Raw genomic sequence first — 24,895 nt, 5'->3', positions numbered from 1 at the left:
GTGTATTTGAACAACTTGCTGTAATCATGTTATTGGAAAGAAAATATTTGTATTTTTCTTGATGTGTGTTTTGTTGAACGGATAAAAAAGTAACATGGTAAAAAATGAATATAGCTTTGCTTTGTTTAGTTGAGAGGAAAAGTGAAAGGAAATAAATAATACTTTCTAAGAGAATTACTATTTATACTTGTACCATATAAGAAATGATAATTTGTAGTAAAAAGAAAATAATAATAATCGACAATAACTTGGGTGTATATATGGCTACCAAATTTAAGGACAACTTTAGACAAATAGATTATGTGTGTATATATATATATAGTTTTAATTGAATTACAAGACTCTTCAAAATATTATTATTTTTATAAATTTATAATTATAATTATAAAAGTAATAAATTACAAAATTCTTGAAACAATAAGTGCATGGACACAACAAAAAGACATGTTGTAATTTGTACAAAATAAAAAAATGATGCCAGTATTGGACCAAGGTGAAAGTAATATTGTTCTAATCACAATAGAATATATTAACAATTGCAAAAAAACAAAGTTTAACACTGCCTATCACACCAAGCCTCCCAAGATCAAATATTTTGGTGCCTCTCTCCATCAGGGGAATTTATAGTTAAATCAGCCTACAATATTCTAAGATCAGTAGCTCAAGTCCCCCATCAACATCTAAGTAGTAAAGACTGGAAAGATATTTGGAAGCTCAAAGCAAATGCAAGACTCAAACATTTGTTGGGGAAAATAGCTTGAGAGTTCTTCCAACTTGTGTAGTTATAGACAACAGGTTCTCCATTCCCTCTATTGATTGTTGTTTGTGCAAAAATGCCCCGGAAACTCTTGATCACATATTCCTTCAATGTGACTGGGCATCCCAAATCTGGCTCCTTGCTCCATGGCCTCTCAATCTTCAAAATATGGGTAACATTTCCATCTTTGTCTAGATAAAGATAATTCTAAATCCTAAAGGTCTGCTTGGTTTAGATGATTGTAATGTAAAGTATTTTCAGCTATATGCTCTAATAGTCCTAGACCAAATTTGGATGACAAGAAACAAAACCAGGTTTGAAGGAAAGAGTTCCAATCCTTTGGAGCTTTCTAGGCAAATTTTGAGATAATATGAAGAACATAAACAAGCTTGGAAAGACAATCTTCACAGTCCTATAAGGAAAGCGATATGGAAGCCTCGTCCATATGGGTGGGTTAAATTAAATTTTGATGTAACTGTAAGAGAAGAAAAAACTTCTCTAGCTATAGTGGGCAGGGATGATAAAGGAGAATTGTTGTTTGCTTGGGCAGAACAAATTGAACCAGGTAGTCCTCTTGTGGGTGAAGCTAAGGTAGCATTTTGTGCCATTAAGAGAGCCATTGAAAATGGATTTCTAAAATCATAGTGGAAGGTGATGCTTGGAATGTGATAGATAAGTAATGCAGGAAAGAGACCTCACTGGAGTATTGTAGAGGTGGTTACAGATATTTTATATTTTGTAAAGTGTTTTGATGCTATTGTATTTTCTTTTGTGTACAGAGAGGACAATGTTCTAGCCTATCTTTTAGCCCAATGGACGGCTTTCGTTAATTGGGTAGGGTCAATTCTCATCTCTAAGGTCCCTTTCCTAGTTTCTGAGGCTGTGGAGACAGATGCTTTCAGGCCCTTCGTCTTTTGTACTCTGTTAGTCATAAATAAAATATTTATTCAGCGAAAAAAAAAAAAAAAAAAAAAACAACACTGCCTATCTCTTACGCCATTTCCAAGTGTTTCAAACCGGAAATTTCAGAAAAGCTTGAAATTGGGCTAGGATTAGTAATGTCAGACTATCTCCCCGACGAAGTGGTGCTGAAAATACTGCACAGACTTCCCGTCAAGTCCCTAATTCGATTCAGGTGCGTTTCTAAATCATGGAACTCTTTAATTACAACCCCTTCTTTCATCAATTCCCACCTTTCCTACAATTCCTCCAACTCCGACAAATTAATTGTTAGGCACGGCGTTGGTAAACCCTATTTAGAGCACTACAAATTAATTGACGATAACAATGACTCCTCATCTGTTCAAATTCAACAAATTGATTTCCCACTAGCGAGTAGTCGTTTTATGTTAATCGGTTCCGTGAATGGATTGCTCTGTCTTTCTGAAATAGAGCGCTATGTTCTTTGGAATCCCTCTATTAGAAAATTTATAACCCTTCCAAACCCTTGCATTACTGTCAAGACGCACGGCCGCGTTAAGTGTCGTTCGGCATTCGGGTTTGATCCACGGACTAATGATTATAAGGTGGTGAGGATTGTATTTCAAGATGGAACTACAATACCTGTGGTTGAGGTTTACTCTCTTAACGAGGGCTCTTGGAGAATAACAAGTGCTGGCAACTCTTTTTCACCCGGGTTTATGTTTAATGATGGGGGGCAACCATCAGCTTCTTTAAATGGGGCTGTCCATTTTGTAGGGATAGATAGGGATGATAACTTTTGTCCATTAGTTTTGTCATTTGACTTGGGTGATGAGGTTTTTCGCATCATACCTGTGCCAAATGGTGCATTCCGTCCAGTTGATTATGTTCTTACCTCAGTAATTGGGGGATCGCTTTCTCTTTTATGTCATGATAGTCTTAAGGACACCAAGCAGTGCTGTTCCATTTGGGTGATGAAAGAGTATGGTGTTGTTGATTCTTGGACTAAACAGCTCACTGTTGATCTCGAAGAAGGACAGTTATTAGGTCTCCAGAAGAATGGTAATATATTAGTGGAGACAGAACTACCAGTACTAATTCTTTGTGAGATCTCTTCATATGATCCTAAGAGCAAACAAAGTAAGAATTTGGGAATTTTTGGGAGGCCATTCAGTTTTTGTGTTGAAAATTATATGGAGAATCTAGTCTTACTTGACAAACCAAATGACAGTTTCCAAAGGAGAGTGAGCAGGAAGAGGAAATACAGGTATAACCAGATTTAACTAAAAATTTCAGCATTTACTTTCCTCAGCTTTATCTTTTATTCTTGGCATATACTAGAAAATGTTGTGTGGCTGTAAGTAAACATTTTCAGATTTCAATACTGCTTTCGGATCTTAATTTCTTATTGACTTGCTATAAAGAGTGGTCAGAGCTGTTAAATGCAATTTTGTGGTTGTCGTTGATGATGAGCTTAAACATTTGCAAGCTGTAAATGGTAAACAGTAAATATAAATGAAATACTGATGTTATTATCTTTTTCTATACGCTGAACTTGTCACAACTAATACATATTCAACATCAAAATGTGTTTTACACTTCCTGTATTGAGCATGGTACATTTAATTGATTAAATGTATCACATTGTATTGAGTGTGGTAGTTGCATTGGGGTAATCCTAGTGACAACCCCAAGGTTACTTGTAAAAATGTAATAAATATGGGGTTTGCCCAAAAATAAGTACTGTTTTGTTTAGCTGAATAGATGATGTAGAATTAGCTTCAGCACTGCATTTATTTATTCTGGTTGTGTGTTGATATGGAAAAAATTATTTACCCACATTGGTAGTCTAGATAAATGTACTTTGATAAGAATGATCATTCCTCCTTTTAATAAATATTGCTTATTCCAACTTGCTGGTTTCTTTTCTACCTTTTCAATGATTGCTTTCCAAACTGATTGTGTCGTAAGGGACAAACCTGGAGTAATGCCAAATATACTGTAGGTAGAGTCACCACCCTAAAACCCAACACTAAGCCTAGCTTCATTACACACTCTGCTTATCCTGTTGGTTCAAGCTCTGTTCTACTTAGGTTAACCTTTAATTTTTAGACTGCTTCCAAACAGAGAAGGAAAACATCAGATATAGCCAAGTTGATCAGAATTTACATCACAAATAGCATTGTATCATGAGCAAACAAAAGAGAAGAGCTTTCCATAAACCCTTCACTTTCTCCTTCAACTTGAAATGCAGCCAAGTTCCCACCCTCCACAGCCTTGCGTAACATCATATTATTGACTTCCATAACCAAACTTAAAAGAGGCATGGAGAAAGGGCCTCATTGTCTCAGTCCTCTTGAACTATTAGAAAAGAAAATTGTGGTTCTATTTACCATGATTGAGAACCGAATTGTCCAAATAGAAATCCAAACCCACTTCCTACTTTCACCAAATTTGAGACTGTCTAACAGATATATGAAATAGCCCTAGTTAACATAATCACATCTCATTTCAGTGTACAGCCTACAAATTACTCTAAAAACACTGCCATCAAGTTTGCTTTCAAAGACATTTATTGGAAATAAACATCAAATAAGGGATTTTTCAAGACACCTTATTGAAAGCATTTGGGTTTAACACAAGACACCTATTGTTCATTTAAGTGATTAGCCAACACCTTTTTTGTTTTTTTTTGTTTTTGGATTTGGTAAAGAGATTAGCCAACACCTTTGCCATAAGCATATAGACATTTCCAACCAAGCTAATATGGTGAAAATCCTTGATATTGACACCACAAATTTTGTTTTTGGAATTTAAGTGACATATATAACATTAAAAATTTCTCAAACTTGTAGTCATTATAGAGCTTTATTTCCACAAAACCCACTCAAACCACTTCAGCAATAATCTTTCATAAATATTAATGAAAGATTGATGTTATTATATTTTTATATGCTGAAAATGTGTTTTACCCATTCCATTTCATTAGGCTTGCTATGATTTTTCTGACATGTCTGTCATTGCCTTTTGATACTGTGTTTCATTCATGACATGTTGTTTTGCATTCAATCTAAAAATGTGTTTTACTATTTCTGTTTAATGAATTTACATTGATGCAAAACAATATGTCATGTACAAAATGCCCAGTATACTTCCTGTATACTTGGATGACTCTTTTTTCTGATTTATTTATTTTTATTACTTTATCAAAAAAAAAAAATAATAATAATATACAGAACACAGTATCAGAAATTGACATATGATTTGAGGTATTCCTAATGGTCATTATGAGAGGACCTTGCATACTATATTTAAGTTATATCATTGAGATAATCCCATAACAAGCGTCATGACATTACCTGCAGTTATGTGGTTAAAAAAGAACATTTAAATGTTTGGCCTGAACCCATACTTTGTGGTTGGAACTAGCCTTCCCTCGCCTTTTATGAGTCTTTAGTGGTTGCTGCCAGCACCGTGTTTGTGTCATGATAAAGTTCACATAACTTTTTAACAAGTGACGTTGGTCCCTTATAAACTTTGGACATGTTGAAAGAAGCATTTTTGTTTGGTTAAAATTCATAATATACTAATTTCAAATGTATGTACAACAAAGTATGATATATCCTTAAGAGTTAACAATGTTTGACACTTTCTCTGCTTCCTCTAGCTGATATTGTTGTATATACGTTCAATTGTTCATTACTTTCTAATTTTGTTTCTGGACAGGGAATTCTTGTACTAGAACTAATGGACTGTTATTGCACTTTGGCTTTGCTTGTTTCATGTATAATCAAGGGAAAGAAAATGAATTTGAGATTTTTTTCTATTCATTTGATGGTAGGAACTTAGGTCAATTGTGTAACATAAAAGCTATAAAATGTCAGAAAATAATGGAGAATGGTTTCCCTTATTAAAATGTCTTGTTAATAAGAGCATTTGTTCTGGTTATAAAAACCTGATTGGTTATATGTCGTTATGTCCCTTTAATTATTTTTGTTTTTGGTGCTGCTCACTTTTTTCTGGATTGAGGTTATTAAGGGGCGTGAATAAACCTTTGGATAAGGATAGTTGCAAATTTGGAAGTAATTGTTATTGATGTGAATGACATTAGCTCTCATATGAAAAGAATAAAGGTATTTATTATTATTATTTAGGTTAAAGTTCAAATTACACCTTCTAAGTTTGGGTCAATTGTTATTTTGATCTCTGAATTTTTTATTTTAATTTCAATTTCATACTTCTAAGTTTGCAATCACAATTAATTTGGCCCTTATGTCCGTTGCTGTTTGAGATTATGCCATTAGTGACACTAAAATGATGTAGTTTTATTTTATTTTTATATGATTTCAACAACACCAATAACAATAAAAACCTTAGTCCCATATCCAATTTTGTGGGAGAAGGTAAGCAGGGTGGGAAAATTTCTATTTATCGAAAGGAGGCAGAATCACCTTGATAAAGAGCACACTATCTGGTTTACCTATCTATATTCCCCATTCTGTTAAGTGTTTCTCATCCTCTCGAGAAATTAAAATGGGATTATTTGTGGGTTGGGTTAGGAGATGGTGTCAAATTTCATTTGTTCAACTGGAAGACAGTTTGTGGCCAAGAGCCTTGTAGCTCAGTGGCATTGCCTTGTCACTTTTATGAGGAGAACCATGGTTCAAATTCCCCCTTCCACTTGTACCAGTTGAATAATCAAAAACTGGAAGACAGTTTGTAAGCCATTCAGATATGGGGGTTTGGGTGTCAGAGTCTTGTAGGTTTTAATAATGATTATGGATGTTTTTAGCAATGTGAGCCAATATTTAGTTATCTATAACATTATTTGGTCCTTTTAAATAATAAATATGAATCCCATTCATTGATGTTTTCTGAGTTGGAATCCACTATTTAGATATTGGTAAATTTATTATTGGTTCTAGCCTTTTGTTTTGGATACAAAACTTCAATTTGGGTTCTTCAATTGCAATTTTGGGTTAATTTAGATGATCTATTAGGATAACAAGTTTCAAATTTGAGCTTTTGGATATGGGTTTTGATTGCATGCTTGGTTTTATCAATGGATGGGGTGATTTTATCGGTTATTTATTTATTTATAATGTGGATTATAAATTGCCTTATTGGATATGGTTTATGGTTGTGGATTACAAATTGCCTTATTGGATATGGTTTTTATTTGATACGGTTTTGCATGATTTTCTTTTTCTCAAGTTTGCTGTCGGCTCCACCATTTTAGGAGTGAATCATGTGATTGATAATTGGTTACGTAATATTTTGTATTCCCATTTTATGGTGTACAGTAAGAATTAAACTGGTATAGAGAAAGAAAGGGAGAAGGGTATGCTTTTCCTTTTCTCTCTGTTTTTACTTTTGCTAAAATATTGTGTATTTGAAACTCTCTTTGATTATTCTGTTTTGTTACTTAGGAGCTTTAGATTCTTCTATATTTCATTTCTATTCTTATATTAAGTGGTACTTGACTACTTGGCATTTTGTGATGGATCACAGGTTAAGTACAGCTTTTCTTCTTGGCATTTTGTTGGGTTACTGATTATGTGTGGGGATTGTTATTTAAGTTCATATGTTCATTATACTGTAGTGGCAAGTGGAGAATTAACATCCTTCATTTGAAGTTCATTTGCTGCTGAATTTTTTATAGGGAATGTGATATTGCTGTACTTTTTTGGCTATCTTTTGGCTTTTGGAAAATATTGTAATGTTAAGAATTATAAAATGATGTTAGAAGGTTAATGACATCGTTCACATTCTAAATGTAGATAATGCAACTGATTATTAGTTTGACTTTTGGCCACTCATCATCTAAATGGTTGATAAATTTAAAGGGGGTAATAGAGAAGTGGCCTTTTTTTTTTGAGGGTCTTACAATTAGTATAGTGGATAATTAGTATTTTATCAAAATTGGTAATTATGCATATCTTATAATGAATTTGTTTTTACAATAAATATATCCTTTTATTATATGTTTTGCTATAAATATGTTTGCTTAATAAATGAAGGATGAATAATTCTGTCTAACAATAATGAATTTTTCTTACATTAAATTAATATGCTTAGTTATTATTGTCTTGATTGAAATATCATATTTCTTACAATTCATTTGTCTTGGCATAGTTTAATAAATGTGGTATCAGAGGAAGAGAGACGAGATAAAGAAACAAGCCATGAGCTCGAAAAGAAAATGTTACATCTAGAGCATGATATAGCCATTTTAAAAGCGAAAGTGATGGAAATTTCCACTCTAAAGTCAGAAAGGGCGGCTTTAAAATCACAGGCATTACGGTTTGTTCAACAATTGAGTAACCAGGTTATAACTACATTGTGCTTATAAACATATATCATTATCCTTTATTCTTACGTTTCTTCATAATGTTTAAGTCATGGAGTTATTTTTTTATTGGTCATTTTAGGTTAAAAACATGATTAGCAGTGTTGGAAATGTGGGTTCGCCGTAACTTGGACAAAAATCCTCTTCTATTTGCCAAGAATTGCCAACTCGTGGTAATGTTCATTACTTGGAAAATGTTGGACTTGTTTGATGGTAATAAAATATGCAAATAATTTATATGAGAAACTTTCTTATTATTTGTGGTGTTTGAATTGTGTTTTGGAATTATTATTTTTATAAATAAAACCATTAATACATGTTTTTATTTGTGTTGCAGATGAGAAATATAAGTTGAACAATCACTCATTGTGGAGAAATTTATGTTGAACTTCGGAACTTCATAATTCTAGTCGTGTATTCTAACAACTTGTTGTAATCATGTTATTTTTGGAACAAATATGTTAATTTATACATGAGTATTTATTAGCTTTAATATTTGGAGCATCGTGTGTTTTAAGTTTAATTGTTTGATTATTGTTTAGTATTTGCAATTGCGTTACTTGGACAAAAAATTAAAGGAAATAACTAATAATTTGTTGAGAATTATTGTGATGCTCCTATTATTATATAATAAACTAGTATGCAACTCATGCAAATATATGGATGTATTTAAAATTAAAGACAATTTTTATTATAAAATTATAAATTTTAGTCAAATTACAAAAGAAAAAAAAAGCATGTAAGTAGTTGTAATACATGTATACGTATAGATAAATTTAAAATTAAACACAATTTTTATCAATAAAATATTAATAATTAGTCAAATTATTTTTTTAAAAAGTAAACGTAATTAGTCATATATTAAAATTCTTACCTAAATTTAATACTACTTATGATCTTTTTTTTTCTTTTTTTTCTAATTTTTAATAAGATATATGTGTGATGATTTTTGTTGTATGATAATTTTTATTGAGTATATGTGATTGGTTTTTTTTTTTTTTAGTTCATTAATATTAGATTTTTAGCATTTTGCACCCATTAACTCCCTTGGCACAAAAATTAAAAAAAAAAAACTTAAATGGATAGTTATGGTGTGGCTCCCACATAAATTTAGACACATGATGCAAAATTAGATTCTAATTTTAAATTCTAATTGAACTTTCTCTAAATTTTGCATTTAATAAATGATTACATATATAGATGATAAATTGCAGTGAAAAAAAAAAATTGCTAACATTGACTTGAGTAAATGGCATAAGTCATTTTAAATTTACATCCACTTTTTCTCTCATCTCTTTGTGATTTGGGTGGGATGGAAAAAATGTCCCAAATTGTGTAATCGTCTTACCTATGCAGATTTTCCTCCTTTTGAAGAGGTGACGCAAAAAGATAGGTTTTACTTATCTCACCTTGTCCTACCCTCTCTTATATCGAGAGTGTATTATATATATATATATATATATATATATTACCATCTCCAAACCACTTGTCTTTCTTCTCTCTAAATACATTTGGGGACAGAGAGAAGGGGGGGGGGGGGGGGGGGGCGCTAGGACAGATCATAGCTCTCTTGACTTTCCAAAAATTCCCCTTCTTTCTTCTATTTTTGGTAAAAATATAAAAATTTAAATAATGGCCTACTAGTTATGACTAATACATCATTTTTGTTTCCTAAAATTACTTTTATACCATACATTACTCATTCCCCTAAAGTGCATTTAATGTTTTTTTTTTTTTTTTTTGAGAACAGTATTTAATGTATTTCATACAAATGGAAAATTTTATAAATTATGAAAGCACTTTTTTTTCCTCTAATTAGTAATTACTCCTATGCCATAATAGCTCATTGAACCAAAAAAATTTATGAGACATCCAAGAAATATATAAGAAAATATTTTTAATATAAACTTGTATTTTTTAATGTTTAAAAAAAATTAGAGATACAGACTTTATTTATTTTTTCTTTTTAGAAAAAACCATAATTGTGGATTTCATGGTTAGGACTTAAGAGTTAAGAATCCTTTAATTTTTATTAATGTTATATTAATATATGAGATGGGTTCAAGTTACACCTGGTGTAACTTTTATGAAGTTACACCTTTTTGTACCGTAGATTTCTAATAGATCCAAGGGTTGGAAAAATAGCATTAAATGATAACTTTGTTTCTCTTCCTTATTTATGACAAATTAATTGTATCCTTTTTTCTCTCTCTTTAGTACCCAATATAAAAAGAAATTCTCTTCTTCTTTCTCTCACCTATTTTATCTCTCTTGCTTACCCAATAAAAAACAAAATTCTCTGCTTCTTTCTCTCCCCGTGATCTGAGTAGAGGAAGAAAAGATAAAACAAAATGATTTTTTTATGAATTAAAAAAAATTACCAAATTAAGAGGCTTTACCAACACTTTGCAAGAAAATAAATCCCATGAGGTTTTTTAAGCTTTAATTTTGAGATATTTTTTCCCCGTTTAGGAGACTTGGTTAATTAGTTTTGAAGTAGAAATATAAGTATGATGTTTGAGTTATGTTTTGTATGAGGTCTTGCTTTGTCTCTATGGCTGTCACCTCTATCCATAAAGTTTTCTATTTTTTTTTTAAGAGAGTGTGAATTAGGAGATTAGGAAAATTGAAACCTCAAAACCATTTGAGACACAAAACAAGTCTAACAAAGAATAAGGAGCATTGCCTAACAACGGAAATTTTAGGAAGAAAGGGACACCATTAAACAAAATCCAATATCTAAGGTTGGTGGTCACTTTGTCATATCTAATATCTAAGGGATTTTGACAACTTATATGATGCAACAAGAGAGTTTTTAAGTGATGATTAGTTGAATATGTGACATTCTAAAAAAACGTTTTCATTTTACTGTATTAAACTTATTTTTGGTTGAACACAGAAAACCTTTTCCATTGACCTGCATTTTCCATCATAGAAGAAACATTGTCTAACAACAGAAATTTTAGGAAGCAAGGGACACCATTAAACAAAATCCAATGTGATCTATGGAAAGTAATAAATGAGGATAGAGAAAAACTATTATTAATTAGGTAAATAAGTGGAAAGAAATAGTCATTTAATGCTATTTTTTCAATCGTTGGATTTATTAGAAATCTACGATACAGAAAAGGTATAGCTCTATAAGAATTACACCAGATGTAACTTGAACCCATCTTTTAATATATATATATATATATATATTTGACGTAAATACTTTATTAAGTTTTAAAAAAGGAAATTATATTTTACCACTTTAACTATAGCCCTAATTACACTTTGAACCATAAACTTTTTGAATGCATGTTTTGCACTTTAAATTATGATCTTTGTTACACTTTACTCTCCGACATTAAGTTTGTTGTTAAGTTAGATGGAAAAGTATAACACCATGTGAAAAGAGCTAATTGCTCATCTTTTCAATTCCATAAAAACAAAGCAAAAATTACACTTTACAAGCCCCAACTATATTTCTTATCATACTTTGCATCCTAAATTTTGAATGTCCATTCAAATTAACAGCAAACTTAACATTGGTGTGCAAAGTGTAATAAGAGGCATAATTTATGTTGCAAAGCGTCTATTTAAAAAATTTAGGGTGTAAAGTGTAATATTAAAGTGTAATTTTCCCCAAAAATAACATATGTTAAATTATTTTATAAACATATTACTAGCTTGTCCTTGAAGAAATTTTCTGTATCCACCATGTTTAGAGTGACCATATGTTTTTATGTTTTATCTTTGGTAATTTACTCAAAAGGTTGAGAAAAATATTGTCAAAAATTTCTCTCTTAAATAGGATAATCGACAACAGGTAAGAGCATCCGCATTGGGCTTGTTATATGCCAAATGTAAGGCACATTTGGCATACAAGCCCAAAAAACACCAACAACGGGAAGGCCATATGCTAAAATGCTAAAAAAATTTTGACATATAGCTACAGTACCATCTTAAATGTAAGATGGTACTGTAGCTGAATGGTATAAAAAAAGTATTTTTTAATACTTTTTAACCCGGGAATTTCTCTCTCCTATTCTCATTATTTCTCTTTCTTTTCTCTCTCTTCATCCTCTCGTTCTGCTCTCTCCTCTTCAAACCCGAAACCCATACAATTTCAATACTTCCTTCCTCTCTATCTCAGATCAGTTTGTTTCCATCAAAAAAAAAAAAAATCTCGGATCAGTTTGCTATGGATTCCAATGGGTTTGTTATGGATTCCTTCCTCGCTCTTTCTCTCATCTCACATCTCTCTTTCTCGTTCAAGGCTTGCACTATAGCTGGGTTTGGTTCGTGGTCACAGCATGGAGATCGGTGGATCGGTGTGTCGGTGAATCATGGGTCAGGTGGTGGCGTGGGTTTGGATCGGTGGAGATTGGTGGGTTGCCAATGTCGCCGATGATGGGTCGCTCAAGATCGCTGATGATGGGCTAGATGTGGTGTGATGTTGGCGGCGTTGGTGGCGGTGTTGATCTAGTGGCGCCGTGGGTCAAATGGTTTCTCCGATCTGGGTTTTGTGCTTTCGCCGATCTGGGTTTTGTGCTTTTGCCGATCTGGGTTTTGTGTGGGTTTTGTGTGTGTTTTGCAGTGAGGCATGGATTGATTTTTATCTTTTGGGCTCAGATGGGTTGGATGTGGCAGTGATCTGGTGGTTTTTTTTTTTCGTTAATTTGGGTTTTTGGTTCCGGTGGGATTTTGGTGGGCAGTGGGCATGGTGGCGTGGTAGGCATGGTGGTGGTGGTGTGGTGATAGTTGGAAATAGTTGGAAATAAATTGAAAAAAAAATCGGTAGGTTGGTGAAACAGTTGGAAATAAATTGAAATTGAAAAGAAATTGAAAAGAAAAAAAAACTGGCAGTCCGTTGGAAATGCAAGCAGGAATAGTTGATTTTGAAAACAAAAAAGGTGACGGTTGGAAAAGTAATAATAAAAAAAGATTAAAAAAATAATATTTTAATAAGATGGTAAAATAATAGAATTTTGAGATGGTGGGTGTATTGTAAAATGGTATGGTATAATTGATAAAGTAACTTTTTGAGATGGTAAAATAAGATGAGATTTAGGATCCGGATGTGGATGCTCTAAGGAAAATAGATGGAATGATTCCCATATATTCTATTCTAGATTTTTGCCTTGGGAAAATGGAAAGAGAAGGTTGATTCCCTTCTTTTGTTAATATGTTTTTTTTCCCCGGTTCAATGATTTATACTATCAGTTACCTAAAATAAAATAAAAAATTGTAAAACTTGGCATTTTTTTTTTTTGTGCCAAATGTTTTGTTTTTGTAATTTTACTGAGAAACCCCCAACAAAACTCATTTAGTTATATAACATCTTCTTGAAACATGAGTTTACCGAACTCCATTGTCGACTTCACCTCAAGCTTGCGCCGCCGCCGCCACCTTAGGTAGTGGTTCCGTTCCTTTCGCCATCTTGATTTGTTTGTTTTTATTATTTTTTTCATTTTATTTTTAATGAAAAGTAGAGGTGAATTATGGAAGCCAAACAAAAAGATATCAATAATCATGAGTTTACTGTAATTTGGAAGAAAATATTTTAGGATAAATCATAAAAAAGAACAGTAGTGGGCTTTAGCTTTAACACACTAGCTCACCAGACCGGAAACTGGACAAAATACATTCTGTCTACTTAGCAATTCAAAAAGAAGCAACAAAAAAAAAAAAAAAACACACACACACACACACACACACATTCACATTTTTATTTTTTTGCTGAACTGAACCATAAATATAGGAATGAAATGAAAGTGACAGTGTCTTGAAGAGCTGAAGAAGTCAAAGTTCTCTGTTCAGAATCCATTTTAGTTTACAAATTTTTTTCACCGGAAGAGTGGTCATATGTTAGTGACAACAGCAAGAGCGCTTTCTGTTGAGTTCGCTTCATATGGCCCTAGGAATCGAGAAGTTAAGAAGTTGGGGATGTATGGGGCAACAATAGATTATTGTGCTAATAATTTTGTGGAGAACCTTGTCTTACTTGACAAACCAAATGATGCAGTTTCTCAAAGGGGAGTGACCCGGAAGAGGAAAGTTACACGGAAGAGGAAATGCAGGTAAAAGCATAATTCAACTCAAAATTCTATCATTTACTTTCCTTCTATATTATTCTTTGTGTATACTGGTATTTTTTTGTGGCTATAAGTAATCATTAAGTTTCTAACCTCAATATACTGCATTTGGATGTTAATATGTTTTTGATGTATTCAAAGGAATTTTTTATGGGGTTCGTCAGTTGAGTGTTTCAAATATCCTTTGGTGGCTTGGGAAAAGGTATGCCTTCCGCGTGAGTTGGGTGGTCTGGGAATTCGGAATTTGGTGTATTTTAATCAGGCCCTATTAGGGAAATGGCTTTGGAGGTATGGCCATGAAATCTCTAATCTATGGCGAAGGGTCATAGCCATGAAATATGGGGAGGGGAAAGGGGGTTGGTGTTCTAGAGTTTGCAGAAGGGCTCATGGTTGTGGTTTATGGCGGAGTATTAGTGAAGGGTGGGAAAGTTTTGCTAAGCATTTGTCTTTTGTAGTAGGGGATGGTTCCCGTATTCTTTTTTGGCATGACAAATGGACTGGAGATGTCTCTCTTAAGATTCTCTATCCCCAGTTATATTTGTGTTCTGCTAATAAAGAAGCTTATGTTTCTGAAGTGTTAAGCCCTTTAGTGGGTGGTAACGACAGAGTGTGGAGTTTAAGCTTTTTTAGGGATTTCAATGATTGGGAGTTAGCGGCTTCTTATTCCCTTCTTCATTTCATCCAAACCCGGATCCCTAGGGGGAATGGGGGTGATAGGCTTCGTTGGGGGCTTAATGGAAATGGGAAGTTTGATACTCGGTCTTTCTATCATAAGATTCGAAATGCAACTCCTTCCATGTTCCCTTGGAAGGGCATTTGGAAAGTCAAGGTCCCTAAAAGGGTGGCATTTTTTATGTGGACAGCAGCTCATGGTCAGATCCTTACCTTGGATAACCTTATGCTGCGTGGTCGCCCTTTGGTGAATCGTTGTTGTATGTGCTGTTGTAATGAGGAATCTGTGAATCACTTGTTACTTTTCTGTCCGATAGCTCATTCTTTGTGGACTCATATGCTCCGGTTGTTTGGGATCGAGTGGGTCATGCCAGGTTCAGTAGCGGACTTATTGTTTTGTTGGTACCATTGGCTTGGGAAGCATAGCTCCGATATTTGGAATCTAGTTCCAGGTTGTTTAATGTGGAATATTTGGACTGAACGGAATCGGCGTTCTTTTGAGAACAAGGGGAAATCTGTGGTCCAGTTAGTAGATTTGTGCCAACGGACCCTCTTTGATTGGTCTCGGTGTTGGGGTTTTTCGGATTGTTTTACCCTTATGGAATTCCTTTCGTCTATTAGTTTTTCTTAGTTTTTCTTAGTGGCTGTTTGTGTCTTTTGTTCACTACCGTGAACCCTTTGTATTTTAATGCTTTTCCCTTTTTAATAATATTTTCTTCTTACTTATCAAAAAAAAAGAATGGCTAACAAGATTGGTGAGAATTATTAAATTCTATCTCATGGTTGTGGTTGATGACGGGATTAAATATTTGCAAGATGGAAACAATAATTATTAGTTAAAGACTAATGTTATAATCTTTTTCTATATGCTGACCTTGTCAAATCTAATCCATATTCAATCTGAAAATTTGTTTTACTCTTTCCATTTCTTTAGTATTGCTATGATTTTTCAGATATCTCTGTCATTGCCTTCTGAGAATGCGTTCTGTACATGACATTGCTTTGTGTTCAATCTAAAAATGTGTTTTACTATTTCTGTTTCATGACTTTACATTGAAGCAAAATACATTATCGGAAAATGACTTATGATTTTAGGTATTCCTGATGGTCGTTTATGAGAGGACCTTGAATACTGTATTTAAATTATATCATTGACTCTAGTTCCAACTCTAAACCCATAACAAGATGTCATGACACTACCTGCAGTTATATAGTTAAATTTTTTCAAAATGTTTGGCCTGAACCTATACCTTGTGGTTGGAACTAGCCTTCCCTACCTCTTACAAGTCTTTATTTTTTAGTTGTTTCTGCCAGTGGCGTATAATGATAAAGTTCATGTAACTTTTATCAAGTCATGTGGGTCTCTTATGTTCTTTGGACATGTTGGCAGAATCATTTTTGTTTGGTTAAAATTCATAACGTATTCATTTATCCTTAGAGTTAACATAGTTTGACAGTTTTTCCGTTTCCTCTAGCCAATCATTTTCCTCTTACTTTCTAATTTTGTTTCTAGACAGGGAATTCTTGTACTAGAACTAATGGCTTGTCATTGCACTTTGGCTTTGTTTGTTTCATGTATATCACGGGAAAGAAAATCAATTTGAGGGATATTTTCTATTTATTTGATGGTAGGAGCTTAGGTCAATCAGTGAAGAAAAATTTGTAACAAGTCAGAAGATAATGGAGAATGTTTTCCCTTATTTTAGTATTTTTGAAGACATTGTCCTACCAGCATAAATTGGTACTTCTAGCTTATTAATGTGCCTTGAGATGTGTTAAGAGCTTTTAAAAAAATAATAATAATAATAAATGAAGAGTATGCGTTTATTTTCTGAATGTCAATTGTCATTTCCAAACACATTGAAAATTGAAGAAAATGCGGCTTTAGTGAATGGTGAAGTAGAAGTGACTCTTCATTGCTGTTACCTTTGGTTGCTTTAACCTGTTTTGCCGTGATTGATTCTATGTCTAAACATACAGATGTCTTGTTAATAGGAGCATTCATTTTGGTTTGTTAATAAAAATCTGATGTGTCGGTTATTTATCCTTGCAGTAATTATTCATTCATTTTTTGGTTGAGGTTATTGAGGGGCATGGATTAACCTATGAATAAGGATAGTTAAAAGTTTGGAAATAAGTGTTAAATGACATTGACTCTCATATGTAAAGAACATTTAATGAAGCACAGAGGAGCTGTGAGATGACAACAAAAACAACCGAAACATAATTCCTTAGTCCACGTTTTTGTGTAGGCGCTGTTTTGTGACCCTATATGTTGGCAAAATATTTTGAATGCCTAGCACTAGTTTTTAACAGATATAGAAGCCAATCCACCACTCTCACTGATCTGGCCTTTTCTTTCTTTAAATTTTGATTTCATTCTGAATTTCTTCTAAATTTTGTTTATTGATTTATACATTATTTTGATTGTCCAGTTTTTATGATTAGGTTCGATTCTCACTGGACAATTAGGTTCTTACAGCGTTTTCTGTGGTAGCGATCATCCAAATTCTCTCTCTCTCTCTCTCTCTCTCAATTGACTCTCTCTTTCACAACCTTTTTATCACTTGACCTAATGCCCTTTTTTTTTCTCTTTTTCTCAAGGTCGCGGTCCCTTCAATCGGACCAAATCAGTGCTGTGAACCCTTGGGGTTGTGGCCAGGAAGGCGTCATCCTTAGCAGGTGGCATTGGCAGGTAATTATCTTAGACAATTTGTGGTTTTTTGAAATAATGGGTGAAATGCGTTTTGGTGTTCTGTGTTGTCTGAGATTATTTTGGGGTGTAATTGTGGTTTTGCTTTCAAATTTGGACTTTGAATTTTGGGTTTTGGTGGGTTTGATTGTGAATATTTTGAGCAATGTGTTCTGATATTTGGTTATCTACAACATTATTTGGTCCTTTTAACTTATATGGATCTTTTCATTGATTTTTTTCCTGAGTTTGAATCCGTTGTTCAGATATTGGAAATTTTATTTTTGAGTCTAGCTTCTTGTTTTTGATACAAAACCTCAATTTGGTGATGGGAATATGTACAAAATTCCCAGACCTGTGAGATGCAAAAATAGAGAAAAATATACGCAAAAAAAAAAAAAAAATCACACACAAGACTGTATTTATGTGGTTTGGCAAATTGCTTACGTCCACAAAGTTGTAGGGATTTTACTATTCTTAGGGAAAAATACAAAGTGTGGTAGTATAGTTTTTCTCTCTAAAAAAAAACGACATCAAAACCCTAATCTTCAAAACAACAGTTTTTATATCTGCTCTATGGACCAAGCCTCAGAAAATCTCCCATTAAAAACTGTAACAACATTATTTCGGGTTGGGTCATAATCCGGATCAAACACAACTAGGCTCCACAAAGCACAACATTTGGGTTCATCTTCAATTTCAATTTTGGGTGAATTTGGATGATCTACTAGAATAACAAGTTTTAAAATTGAGCGCTTGGATATAGGTTTTGATCGATTCTCTGTTTTATCTATGGATCTGGTAATTTTATGGGTTTCCATATTATGGATTGTAAATTTGTTTTATTGGATATGATTTTTATTTGATATAGTTATGCATGATTCTCATTTCTCAAGGTCACTGTTCCAGTTTCTCCTCAACCATTTCATGAGTGAGTGACTAATTGGTTAAGTAATATTTTGTATTCCCATTTTATGGTCTATAAGAGTTAAACAGGTATAGAAAAAGAAAGGGAGAAGGGTATGCTTTTCTTTTCTCTCACAGTTTCTTTTCTCTCACACTGCCTATCTCTAACGCCATTTCCAAGTGTTTCAAACCGGAAATTTCAGAAAAGCTTGAAATTGGGCTAGGATTAGTAATGTCAGACTATCTCCCCGATGAAGTGGTGCTGAAAATACTGCACAGACTTCCCGTCAAATCCCTAATTCAATTCAGGTGCGTTTCTAAATCATGGAACTCTTTAATTACAACCCCTTCTTTCATCAATTCCCACCTTTCCTACAATTCCTCCAACTCCAACAAATTAATTGTTAGGCATGGCGTTGATAAACCCTATTTAGAGCACTACAAATTAATTGACGATAACAATGACTCCTCATCTGTTCAAATTTATTCAGCAATTCATTGTGAGATCTCTTCATATGATCCTAAGAGCAAACAAATTAAGAATTTGGGAATTTTTGGGTGGCCGTTCAGTTTTTCTGTTGAAAATTATATGGAGAATCTAGTCTTACTTGACAAACCAAATGACACAGTTTCCAAAGGAGAGTGAGCAGGAAGAGGAAATACAGGTATAACCAGATTTAACTCAAAATTTCAGCATTTACTTTCCTCAGCTCTATCTTATTCTTGGCATATACTAGAAAATGTTGTGTGGCTGTAAGTAAACATTTTCAGATTTCAGTATACTGCTTTCGGATCTTAATTTCTTATTGACTTGCTATAAAGAGTGGTCAGAGCTGTTAAATGCAATTTTGTGGTTGTCGTTGATGATGAGCTTAAACATTTGCAAGCTGTAAACAGTGAATATAAATGAAATACTGATGTTATTATCTTTTTCTATACGCTGAACTTGTCACAACTAATACCTATTCAACGTCAAAATGTGTTTTACACTTCCTGGATTGAGCATGGTACATTTAATTGATTAAATGTATCTCATTGTATTGAATGTGGTAGTTGCATTGGGGTGATCCTAGTGACAACCCCAAGGTTTGTTGTAAAAATGTAATAAATATGGGGTTTGCCCAAAAATAAGTACTGTTTTGTTTAGCTGAATAGATGATGTAGAATTAGCTTCGCATTTATTTATTTTGGTTGTGTGTTGATATGGAAAAATTATTTACCCACATTGGTAGTCTAGATAAATGTACTTTGATAAGAATGATCATTCCTCCTTTTGATAAATATTGCTTCTTCCAACTTGCTAGTTTCTTTTCTACCTTTTCAATGATTGCTTTCCAAACTGGTTGTGTCGTAAAGGACAAACCTGGAGTAATCCCAAATATACTGTAGGTAAAGTCACCACCCTAAAACCCAAAACTAAGCCTATCTTCATTACACACTCCGCTTATCCTGTTGGTTCAAGCTCTGTTCTACTTAGGTTAACCCCTAATTTTGAGACTGCTTGCAAACAGAGAAGGAAAGCATCAGATATAGCCAAGTTGATCAGAATTTACGTCACAAATAGCCTTGTATCACGAGCAAACAAAAGAAGAGAGCTTTCCATAAACCCTTTACTTTCTCCTTCAACCTGAAATGCAGCCAAGTACCCACCCTCCACAGCCTTGCATAACATCCTATTATTTACTTCCATAACCAATATTAAAAGAAGCATGGAGAAAGGGCCTCATTGTCTCAGTCCTCTTGAACTATAAGAAAAGAAAATTGTGGTTCTATTTACCATGATTGAGAACCAAATTGTCCAAATAGAAAACCAAACCCACTTCCTCCTTTCACCAAATTTGAGTCTGTCTAACAGATATATGAAATAGCCCTAGTTAACATAATCACATATCATTTCAGTGTACAGCCTACAAATTACTCTAAAAACACTTCCATCAAGTTTGCTTTCAAAGACATTTATTGGAAATAAACATCAAATAAGGGATTTTTCAATCTTTTTTGAAGGCATTTGGGTCTAACACAAGACACCTGTGGTTCATTTAAGTGATTAGGCAATACCTTCTTTTTTTTTTTTTTTTTTTTTTTTTTTTTTTTTTTTGGTTAGGTAATTAGCCAACACCCTTTCCATAAGCATATAGACGTTTCCAACCAAGCTAATATGGTGAAAATCCTTGATATTAACACCACCAATTTTGTTTTTGGAATTTAAGTGACATAAATAGCATTAAAGATTTCTCAAATTTGTAGTCATTATAAAGCTCCATTTCCACAAAACCCACTCGAACAACTTCAGCAATAATCTTTCATAAATATTAATGAAAGATTGATGTTATTATCTTTTTTTATATGCTGAAAATGTGTATTACTCGTTCCATTTCATTAGGCTTGCTATGATTTTTCTGATGTTTGTCATTGCCTTCTGATATTGTGTTTCATTCATGACATGTTTTGCATTCAGTCTAAAAATGCGTTTTACTATTTCCCTTTGATAAATTTACATTGATGCAAAACAATATGTCATGTACAAAATGCCCAGTATACTTCCTGTATACTTGGGTGACTCTTTTTTCTGATTTATATATTTTTATTACTTTATCAAAAAAAAAAAAAAAAATCATATACAGAACACATTATCAGAAATTGACTTATGATTTGAGGTATTCCTGATGATCATTATGAGAGGACCTTGCATACTATATTTAAGTTATGTCATTGAGCTAAACCCATAACAAGCATCATGACACTACCTGCAGTTATATGGTTCAAAAAACCATTTAAATGTTTGGCCTGAACCCATACTTTGTGGTTGGAACAAGCCTTCCCTCGCCTCTTAAGAGTCTTTAGTGGTTGCTGCCAGCACCATGTTCATGTCATGATAAAGTTCATGTAACTTTTTAACAAGTAATGTGGGTCCATTATAAACTTTGGACATGTTGAAAGAAGCATTTTTGTTTGGTTAAAATTCATAATATTCAAATTTCAAATTTATGCACAACAAAGTATGATATATCCTTAAGAGTTAACATTATTTGACACTTTCCCCACTTCCTCTAGCTGATATTGTTGTATATACGTTCAGTTGTTCATTACTTTCTAATTTTGTTTCTGGACAGGGAAATCTTGTACTAGAACTAATGGACTGTTATAGGTTTTGAAAATTGATCGTTTGGATATAGGTTTTGATCTTATTCTCAGTTTTATCTATGGATCTGGTAATTTTATGGGTTTCCATATTATGGATTATAAATTTGTTTTATTGGATATGGTTTTTATTTGGCATAGTTATGCATGATTCTCGTTTCTCAAGGTCACTGTTCCAGTTTCTCCTCAACCATTTCATGCGTGAGTGACTAATTGGTTAAGTAGTATTTTGTATTCCCATTTTATGGTGTACTATAAAAGTTAAACAGGTATAGAAAAAGAAAGGGAGAAGGGTATGCTTTTCTTTTTCTCTCATTAGTTTCCTTTGCTACAATCTAGTGTATTCAAAAGTTTCTTTGATTGGTTTATTGTCTTGCTTAGGAGCTCTATATTTCATTTTCTATTCTTATATCAAGTAGTACTTTTGTAGTGAATTACGGATTATGTTCAGTTTTTCTACTTGGCATTTTGTTGGGACACTGATTATGTGTGGGACTGTTATTTAAATTCACTAGTTCATTATACTGTGGTGGCAAGTGGAGAATTAACATCCTTCATTTTGAAGTTCATTTGCTACTGAATTTTTTTTAGAGGGAGTGTTGTATTTCTGTAATTTTTTTTTTTGCTGCCTTTTGCCATTTGGAAAATATCATGAGGTCAAGAATTATAGAAGTATTTTTGAAGGATAATGACATTGTTCACAATGTTGGTAAAAGCGCGAAGTCCTAAGGCTCCACCATTTTTGCCTCAAAAGCTAGGCTCATACAAAGAAGCGCACTTTAGGTGCTTTTTGGTGTTTATATTTTTATATTTTGCAAAAAAAAAACCAAACTGGAGTAAAACTATAGGATCTTGACATTATTGATATAAACCATTAATTTGGCATATTTTTAGTGTGACTTATCAAAAAAAAAAAAAAAATTTTGAGTGTAACTTGTCCTGAAACCCACAACCTTGTTCTTCTCTACTGTTATTTTTATTTCTTCTTGATTTTTTCTCCTTGAAACAGTAACCTGCCTAGCTTCTTCTAATTCTTCTTCCTCTTCTTCTTTTTATTTTTTATTTTTTATTATTTTATTATTATTATTATTATTTTTTACCTTTTAGATATTTGCTCAGTACCAATTACCAGATTGCTACGTCCTCATATTCTTACCTCATTCATGCAAAAAAAAAAAAAAAAAAAAAAATGATATAATGTATTTGTGATAATGGCTTAGTTACTTCAGTGGTTGATGTTGAACATAATAGACTAATTCTTATAGACTTATAGTCATTAAATGATTAAATTAGTAACTAATATTATTCATTAGTCATAGGAAATTATGGGTATCAGAAATTTAAGAAAGGATATTACATGGAAGTGAAGTATTCATATCTAGCTGATCAAAAAAATAAAATGACTTGATTGCAATTTTTGTGTTATATGAAATTTTTTATTTCAATTTATATGATCATTTGATCATTTGTTTGTTGTATTTTTCATTAAGAATTATTCTTTAAAAATGTTTGCTTCACTTTAATCAAGTGTGCATCTGCACTTTGTGTTTAAGTGCGCTTCTCGCTTTTACCAACACTGATTGTTCGTTATTGTAGGTAATGCACTATATGATTAGTTTGACTTTGGGCCACTTCTCATCTAAATGATTGTTCAATTGGAAGGGGTTATAGAGAAGTGACCATATTTTTTGTATCTTTCCATAAGTATAGTGGATAATTAGTATTTCATTAAAATTGTTAATGATGAATATCTTATAATAGATTTGTCTTACAATATATAGGTCCAAGTATTAAATTATTTGCAATCAATATGCTTGCTTAATAAATGAAGGATGGATAATTATGTCTCACAATAATAAATTTATTTTACATTAAGAAATATGCTTAGTTATGTCTTAAGTTAAATATCATATATCTTGTTTGATAGTAATGAATTATGCAATTAATAATGTTGGACTTGTTTGATAGTGATAAAATATGCAATTAATTTATACGAGAAGCTAAGTTATTGTGGTTTTTGAATTATGTTTGAAATTATTATTTTTTATAAATAAGATACTAATAAATTTTATCTTTGTGTTGTAGGTAAGAAATATAAGTTGTGGGTTTAGCACAACAATCATTCAGTGTGGAGCAATTTGTATTTTGTAACTAATAAATAATAATCTGAAAAGATTATAACCTATTGCTGAACTTGGAAATTTTCATATTTGTTTCTTGTGTATTTTAACAACTTGTTATAACCTGTATTCATGTATATTTGAACTACTTGTTGTAATCATGTTATTGGAAAGAAAGTATTTGTATTTTTCTTGATGTGTGTTTAGTTGAAGGAATAGAAAAGTAGAATGATAAAAAATGAATATAGCTCTGCTTTGTTTAGTTGAGAGGAAAAGTGAAAGGAAATAAATGATACTTTTTAAGAGAATTATCATTTGTACTTGTACTATATAAGAAATGATAATTTGTAGTAAAAAGAAAATAATAATAATCGACAATAACTTGGATAAAAGGCTTATTACTCATCTTTAATTCACATCCAATTTCCCTTCTTTTCTCTCTATTCAGGGAAGATTATATCCCCCCTCCCCCGCCCTTTTTCCGTCCTTTCCCTTCTCACTCCAATCAGGTTTATGAAATACAAGAACATGAACTATAGTGCATACCACTTGCTTGTAGAAACCCCGAACATGATTGTGTCTCTTAATTTTGGACCAAAAGATTTCAAGCATTCTCTCTTTTTCTTGATATAAAAATGTTGTGAAGTAGTATTAACTTTTGACTAGACTATTCCATTTCTTGCCTATGAGATATTTCTAAAACTCCATGGACAGTTAATGCTGTAGTTTGAACTTAAGACCTTATTTGCCTTTTTATTTATTTTAAAATTTTGATTATGAGGATTTCAATGATGGGTTGTTTTCTAATATGATATTTTGTGGTTCTTTCTGGATGTCAAATTCATTCTCAACCATCTAAGCATTTTTGGTGTATATATGGCTACCAAATTTAAGGAGGACTTCAGAAAAAAAGATTTTATATATATATATATATTTATATATTATATACACACACACATATACACTACTACTACTACTATTTAAAGGGTTTCCCCCATTTGGGTCCTCATTTTTTTTTTGTTAAAAAATGCTCCTACATTTCTATGTTTAAGTAGAAACAAAACTAAAGGATAATTTGGTAAAAATACAACTCTAACTCTTACTAGAACATTGCTTAAAAAATAGAGTCACTTTCCAGTTAATTTTCAAATTTTTTTTATCTACTTTGAAATTAGATTCTCAAAATAAAAATTATATATAAAATAAAAACGTAGTTTTTTTTTTTTACAAAATAAATGTGTAATATTTGTTCATTTT

The 24,895-nt window shown here is 32.5% G+C and overlaps 2 protein-coding genes and 1 long non-coding RNA gene across 5 annotated transcripts; 2 read left to right on the top strand and 1 right to left on the bottom strand.

Moving 5' to 3' along the window:
- Window positions 1-1,512: 1,512 nt before the first annotated feature.
- Window positions 1,513-23,834, top strand: LOC126723534 (F-box/kelch-repeat protein At3g23880-like). Of its 3 annotated transcripts, none has more exons than XR_007654370.1 (4): window positions 1,531-2,945; window positions 7,814-8,006; window positions 8,110-8,240; window positions 8,365-8,520. XR_007654370.1 is itself a non-coding variant. In XM_050427061.1 (4 exons), exons 1-3 carry the CDS (start codon window positions 1,816-1,818, stop codon window positions 8,152-8,154), a joined length of 1,368 nt encoding a protein of 455 aa, XP_050283018.1. In that variant the 5' UTR covers window positions 1,532-1,815; the 3' UTR covers window positions 8,155-8,200; window positions 8,365-8,520. The 3 variants fall into 3 exon arrangements, 2 of the variants coding, with proteins under 2 accessions (XP_050283019.1, XP_050283018.1); XM_050427061.1 differs by having other exon boundaries at window positions 1,532-2,945; window positions 8,110-8,200; XM_050427062.1 differs by lacking the exons at window positions 7,814-8,006; window positions 8,110-8,240; window positions 8,365-8,520 and adding an exon at window positions 23,604-23,834 and having other exon boundaries at window positions 1,513-2,945.
- On the bottom strand, window positions 1,816-18,870 carry LOC126723536 (uncharacterized). The gene is made up of 2 exons (XR_007654372.1): window positions 18,745-18,870; window positions 1,816-1,950 (listed from the first exon to the last, which is right to left on the bottom strand). It is a non-coding gene; the product is annotated as an uncharacterized LOC126723536 (long non-coding RNA).
- Window positions 13,741-18,738, top strand: LOC126723535 (uncharacterized). The gene is made up of 4 exons (XM_050427063.1): window positions 13,741-14,092; window positions 17,228-17,272; window positions 17,384-17,474; window positions 18,581-18,738. The coding sequence occupies exons 1-4, from the start codon at window positions 13,878-13,880 to the stop codon at window positions 18,599-18,601; spliced, it is 372 nt and encodes a 123-aa protein (XP_050283020.1). The 5' UTR covers window positions 13,741-13,877; the 3' UTR covers window positions 18,602-18,738.
- Window positions 23,835-24,895: the final 1,061 nt, after the last annotated feature.

This window comes from Quercus robur, chromosome 4 (genome assembly GCF_932294415.1).
Source record: "Quercus robur chromosome 4, dhQueRobu3.1, whole genome shotgun sequence".
NCBI lineage: Eukaryota > Viridiplantae > Streptophyta > Magnoliopsida > Fagales > Fagaceae > Quercus > Quercus robur.
This window is presented reverse-complemented; position numbering and strand designations above follow the sequence as displayed.

Coding starts and splice junctions, on each gene's coding strand:
- LOC126723534 (XM_050427061.1), top strand. CDS start 1,816: ATGTCAGACTATCTCCCCGACGAAGTGGTGCTGAAAATACTGCACAGA. Junction 2,946..7,813: donor AGCAGGAAGAGGAAATACAG/GTATAACCAGAT, acceptor GTCTTGGCATAG/TTTAATAAATGTGGTATCAG. Junction 8,007..8,109: donor TTCAACAATTGAGTAACCAG/GTTATAACTACA, acceptor TGGTCATTTTAG/GTTAAAAACATGATTAGCAG.
- LOC126723535 (XM_050427063.1), top strand. CDS start 13,878: ATGTTAGTGACAACAGCAAGAGCGCTTTCTGTTGAGTTCGCTTCATAT. Junction 17,273..17,383: donor TTCTTACAGCGTTTTCTGTG/GTAGCGATCATC, acceptor CTTTTTCTCAAG/GTCGCGGTCCCTTCAATCGG. Junction 17,475..18,580: donor TTAGCAGGTGGCATTGGCAG/GTAATTATCTTA, acceptor CGGAAATTTCAG/AAAAGCTTGAAATTGGGCTA.